The sequence below is a fragment of the Echinococcus granulosus genome, assembly GCF_000524195.1.
Source record: "Echinococcus granulosus chromosome Unknown EG_S00043, whole genome shotgun sequence".
Lineage (NCBI taxonomy): Eukaryota > Metazoa > Platyhelminthes > Cestoda > Cyclophyllidea > Taeniidae > Echinococcus > Echinococcus granulosus.
In genome coordinates, this window is record NW_020170423.1 from 609973 (window position 1) to 615538 (window position 5566).

The 5566-nt window shown below is 40.2% G+C and overlaps 1 protein-coding gene across 1 annotated transcript; it reads right to left on the bottom strand. All coding sequences in view use genetic code 11, as the record gives it.

Annotated features, from left to right (window-relative positions):
* Window positions 1-1041: 1041 nt before the first annotated feature.
* EGR_05673 (Cysteine and histidine-rich protein) lies at window positions 1042-3945 on the bottom strand (the record flags this gene model as incomplete). Its single annotated transcript, XM_024494922.1, has 2 exons — window positions 1042-1848; window positions 3031-3945. 2 exons carry the CDS (start codon window positions 3943-3945, stop codon window positions 1042-1044), a joined length of 1722 nt encoding a protein of 573 aa, XP_024350719.1.
* Between the last annotated feature and the right edge of the window lie 1621 nt (window positions 3946-5566).

Sequence of the window (5566 nt, forward strand, 5' to 3'; positions counted from 1 at the left end):
CTTGGATAAAGTTTACCAAGCATTAAATGTTGCATGGGTAAAAAGGGCGAATCTTAAAAGTCAGCCTTTAAAATTAGTAAAACGCCCCTAAAACAGTTTTTCTAATCTTACTCTCGGCTTTGATTCAGCGTAACTTATGAGTAAATGAATAAGAATAACTAAGAGGACATTTTCATTACTTTGTAATTATTCTAAGGAAATTTAGAAGAGCGGTCGTGATGACAAACTGCTTTTGGATTAAGTAAACCAAACATGTTAAAATAACTGCTCAGTTTATTGAAACGGACTGGAAGTGGTAGGTAGGTAGGTAACTTTACTGAAATGGCTGTAGGGTTATTGGAGCACACCTAGTAGACACGCTTCGCCTGTGTTTCGGGTGGCTTTAATCTTATATGAAGTAACAATCCTTCAATAACCAAACACCAAACAGTCGACCAGTTCTGAAAGAAAGAATGCTAGAGGATAAGAATTACCTATTTCGTCACACAACTAGGCGGCTACATCAAACGCTCTGCTTTAGCGTTCAGGTTGAATGGTAAAAACGTTAAAATTTGGCACTTGTAATGGAAGGAGTTTTATTGTAGGGTTGTTGTATTGCCCTTTATCCACTTTAATAGGCATAAATTGGCAGTGTCACTTACACCAAATCGAAACCTGAAATTTTTCGAATAAACTTTAGTTAGGATAATTTTGCCATTAAAATTGCCAAATAAACAATGCCAAAATGATAAGGTTAAAAGCCTTCACAGACTGGACGAAGTCAACGGAGCATCTCTTTGCAGTTAAGATGAGATTACGTAGGGTCAACTCGGGGCCAAATTGTGCCTACAGCCAGTTAAATGTCGTGACTTCGAATGACTGGCCTAAAAGTTAAACTTTGCTACCAGATTTAATTTTGGATTTAGATGGCAATATGATCATCATAATGCCTGTTACATCTATTTCCGTAGTGCTTACTCCTACCAACTTCTTAAATCCACCTTTGCAGTTGATCACTCAAATGAAAATATAAGCTGGTTATCAAGTTCTTTATATGTTTTTCTAACTCTCAGTTTCTGACGAAACCGCTGGCTCTGCAGAGGCGTTGGACTCGCCTTCCACCGTAGCATTTTCCCGGCTCGCACGCACACTCTCAGCAAGAATATAAATGGTCTCATCATCATTATTCTCGCCTTCCTCTTCTTCTACCTCGATGTCCTCCTCTTCGTCCTCGTCTGTAGAAGAGGTAGTCGTCTCGGTGCTACTCTCGCCTTGCTCTCTCTGACTCTCTCTTCGACGCCTACGCCTTCGTCTCCTTGTCGCTGTTCTGACTGATTTCTCGCCCTTCCTGTCAAAGAGTATTGGGTCTAGAGCAAAGATGAGGGCGGCCTGGACACTGTCTCTGGTTGACAGAAATTCAGGTGCAATCCATTCCAGACATTCGCTACTGCTGACTCTTCCTACCCAAAGATGATTGAATTTGCTGTCTGGTAAGGTTATTATTCGATATTTATTTCGGCTAGCATTCAAGGTGGTGGTAACAGCAGATGTGGCAGTATTATCAGTAACATTGATTTCTATTGCGTCTGTAACAGCCTCGCTTGATTCACTCAAAGTGTTGGATGGTTCGTCTATGTAGCGATGCCAGGGATCAATGAGGTCAACGCCCTCCTCACATCCGTGTAAGGACTCACACTTGAGGCTGATGAGAGAGAAGTAAACTGGATGGGCTGCGAGGCTCTCTTCGGTATTTGATCTGAGAAGGTAGGTGTGGGCTTTTGACTTCTTGATCTCAATTTTGTATGAAACTTCGGAGGGAGCATTTGAAGGGGTAGGGGTGGGTCCGTTCCGAAGGATTTCAATGCTCATCTATTTATTGATAAAACCGTCTACATGATTTGTAAGTACTTTCATTAGGTAAAAAAAGGCCTATACATAGTAATTAACTAAGTTAGTTTCAACTTTCTATACCCTTATTCATTTACTTTATAGTCAAATTTTAGTTCTTCTTTGGTGCATTTAAGCCCTGGTGTTTAATTATTTTACTCAGTTTAGTGAAAATTTGGAAAAATCTTTCTGTAGATGACTTGATTAGTGCTTGGTGACGGCCATTAGATATAATAACTTTACTGCTCCTTAATGTTATGCGTTTAGATAAACCGGGAAGTGGCAAGACGACACATTGATATCTAAAATCTGAAGTCCCTACACTTTAAGAAATCAAAATTAAGTGACTGTTAGTGCATCAAAACGTGATTAAATTCGGGTCGGTTTAAAAGTAGTCCAAATTGCTTCTAAAAGCCTGACTTAACGGAACTGAATGAACAGGACAATAAGCACTTTATCCTGATGTATTCTTACAATATTAATGCTCAGATTTCCAGCCTTTCTATACCAAATCCATAGAAACGCAAATTAGCTAGTCTATAGCGAGCTAACTAAAATTGACATTAAAATTGCCATGAAAATCCTTCCCTTCTCCTACTTCTGAGGCTTGTTCGAATAGATATGGGGTATAAATGTAAAACCTACTAAGGAACCTATTTGTAGGCAAAGAAATTTTGTCCCTACTACTGTTAAAGTCTTGTACTACTCAGCGCAGGTCTATCTACGACAGGGAACTAAAATGGACTGGCTCACTGATCTCTTATCTCTTGACTATTGCCACAACAAAACCTCTATCTAAAAGATTGTTTCTGACACGCTAGTTGTCAGTGAAAAAGCATAGTACCAAACCTCCACGTAAGCAAACATTTGTTTAACTCCGGAGATCTTTCAGTGCCTCATTTTTAACCTTAGACTATAAACCAGAAGTCATGATCGCAGAATTTTCTGCTGTCAGAAAAGAAAACAATTAACTAAGTTTTTAGTAAACTTATAAATGAGTAAATTGGAAATTAGTCCTTGTACAAACACAGTGATAACCGATTCATTACATCATGCGAGCAATCAGTCTAGAACTAAATTTAAAAAAATAGAAATACTCATTTTTTAAATAAAACGAATGCAAATTAGTTGAACTGTATATTTAATCTATCGGAATGGGCTTACCTGTACCCAAAGCGATTGTTTTCGCACCAAAGGCATACAAACGGGGGGACTACTAAACAATACGCCATTCCCCTCCCCATGCACTCGATCCAAACTAATGGGAAGGAGGACCACACGAAAACCACCATGAAAACGCCTTCCGAATCGCAGTTGTTGTCGATCCTCTAGAATCTGCAAAAGACCTCGCCAAGGATGAAGACGCACAGCAGCTCCTGAGAAGATGTCCTGCATTCTACGATACATCTCTTTGACCAGGTCTGATGATGTTTGTTCAAGGATCCGACAGTGTCCCACATGGTCGTCCATTTCTCGAGAAAATCCTCTCCAATCACAGCCCAGCCAGGCATTTCGGCAACTAATTAGCCTAAGACTGCATTGGCATCGCTGATGAACGTCAATAAGTTTTCGGGGAAGCAGGATCTTACAGTACCGACACTTAACAGGCAGCTCTGCAGCCAGCTTTTCTGCCAGTAGACAACGCTGCATTCCTCTGCCATCGCTGAAATTTCGCAGGGAAACACGGCAAATCGGACAGGTGCATGAGGTTTTGCAGTCTTTTGTTGAAAATGATACTTGCTCCAGCCTCGTTGAGCATGAAAGGCAGATAAGATGACCATTGGCACATTGGTTTGCCTGTTTAGCGAATTCAAAGCAGACGTTGCAAGTGAGTAGTTGCTTGAGGGGTAGGAGGGAGGCAAAATTTGTGTCGGACAAGTTATTTGTTTCATTCTCTGCGGTTAAACTCAGACACACTCTTTTGGACGGTGGGATATCGGAAGCGCCTAGACTGTCTTCCCAAGGGAACTGTGTTGCTACGCAATTGTTTGCATTATGTTCATCATCATCCATTGATGTACCGCCAAAGGCGAACTGGAATGTTCGTTTCAGACATCGCCATAGACGTGGAAGGACCATCTACACGTGCAGTCTGTGACGTGGAGGGATCAATAGGTCATGTGGAAGATGATGAAGGTCAGGTGACTTGCAGACAGCTTCAGCGTTCTAAAGCATCCCGTTTGTTCATCATCCGCGCTTGTTGACGCAAAGGAAATGAGGTAATTATCATGCATATATGAGAAAATACAAATACTTTCTGGAGAAAACAATGTGTGATCAAAACATCTCTATATCTTTCTGTGGAAATGTCAAGAAGTATTTACATCATAAGAGCGGTATCCAACTAACACCTCGTGCATTTAGGGTACTAAAACACTATATGTTATTTTAGATAACACATCCCAAAAGTCTGATATTTAAATTCATAAGGGTGCATGGCAGGAAAAATTTCATGATCTTTTGCTAACAGCTGTTGATGCCCCGTTTATCAAGACAAAATGAAAAGTAAAAACATTTTGCAGATGGGAAACCCACAAGCTTTCGATAATAAAATGAATAGTATATTTAATCGTGGGTTCAAAATCGGCACGCAAAATTCCAAAATTACCACTTTTGAACTATGAGAGCATTATAAAGATCTAATCTTTGCTTTTAATTTCCATGAAAGCCAAATAAAGCCCAAAATTAGGAAGTATTACCTTTTTCAAATACTTCCCACCAATGGGAAAGTGCGTTCAGCTTCTCACGATCTGTGCAAGTCACGCGAATATTGAATTGTCAAAAAGTTTAAAACTACCATGAAATGACAGAAGTTGAAAAGGTTGTCATGAAGCAGGAAAAGAGCAGAAGTCTGGATGAGTAAGGAAATGCAAAGCTCAATTGCTTTCTCAGTATGCTTGCATAGGCGAACGGATTTATAGGGGCCCACTGCTAATCCTTCCCTATTCATTATTTCTACTCCAATGAATTAGAAATAAGAAATTCAGAAGTGGGATTTGACGCAAAAGTTGTTTGTTTTAATCAATGCTATTTACCTACAGTTCTGAATATGGTGAATGTGTGCTAACATAGGAATCGAATGAAACCGCCGTCTAAGTCCCTTGTCACATCATATTTTGTGAGACCAAACTCTGTCTAAAGCCTTTCAGGATCTGTTCAGAGAAATTAATGTCAAAAGTAGTTAAACAGGTTATCGCCACCGAACGCATCTGAAGGCAAAAGTTGACATTTGAAGAATGCGTAAAAGGCGAAGTATAAAGGTAGACTTGCAGAAAAAAACACCGATTGTCAGCAAAAGAAAAAGACGTTCGCCTGCAGCCATTCTCCTGGCTTTTTACCTTGCCCCAGCCGTCAAAACTGAATATCCTGCCAGTTTGATTACTATTGCCTATGATCCATTCAGAAGCAAAAATTCTCCGGTCCTCACTCACCGTCAGTTATCATGGGGACTTTGCATGTTTTTTCGCAACCACTTCAGTGTGGTTGAAATTTTCACCATCGTTTTCTTATGATGATTACATCCCATCAGGCGTTAACTACGTCCTGCGTCGAGGTGGCGCCGCTTCCTAGCCATAAAATCCATTTAATTAGCTCACATGAAGTTTCATTAGCTCCGTCCCTACCCCATTCCGTTTGCGCATTGCATTTTGAAAAATGCTTCAACATTTATTGTTTCTACGCCTGGATTTCCCTAGAGCTT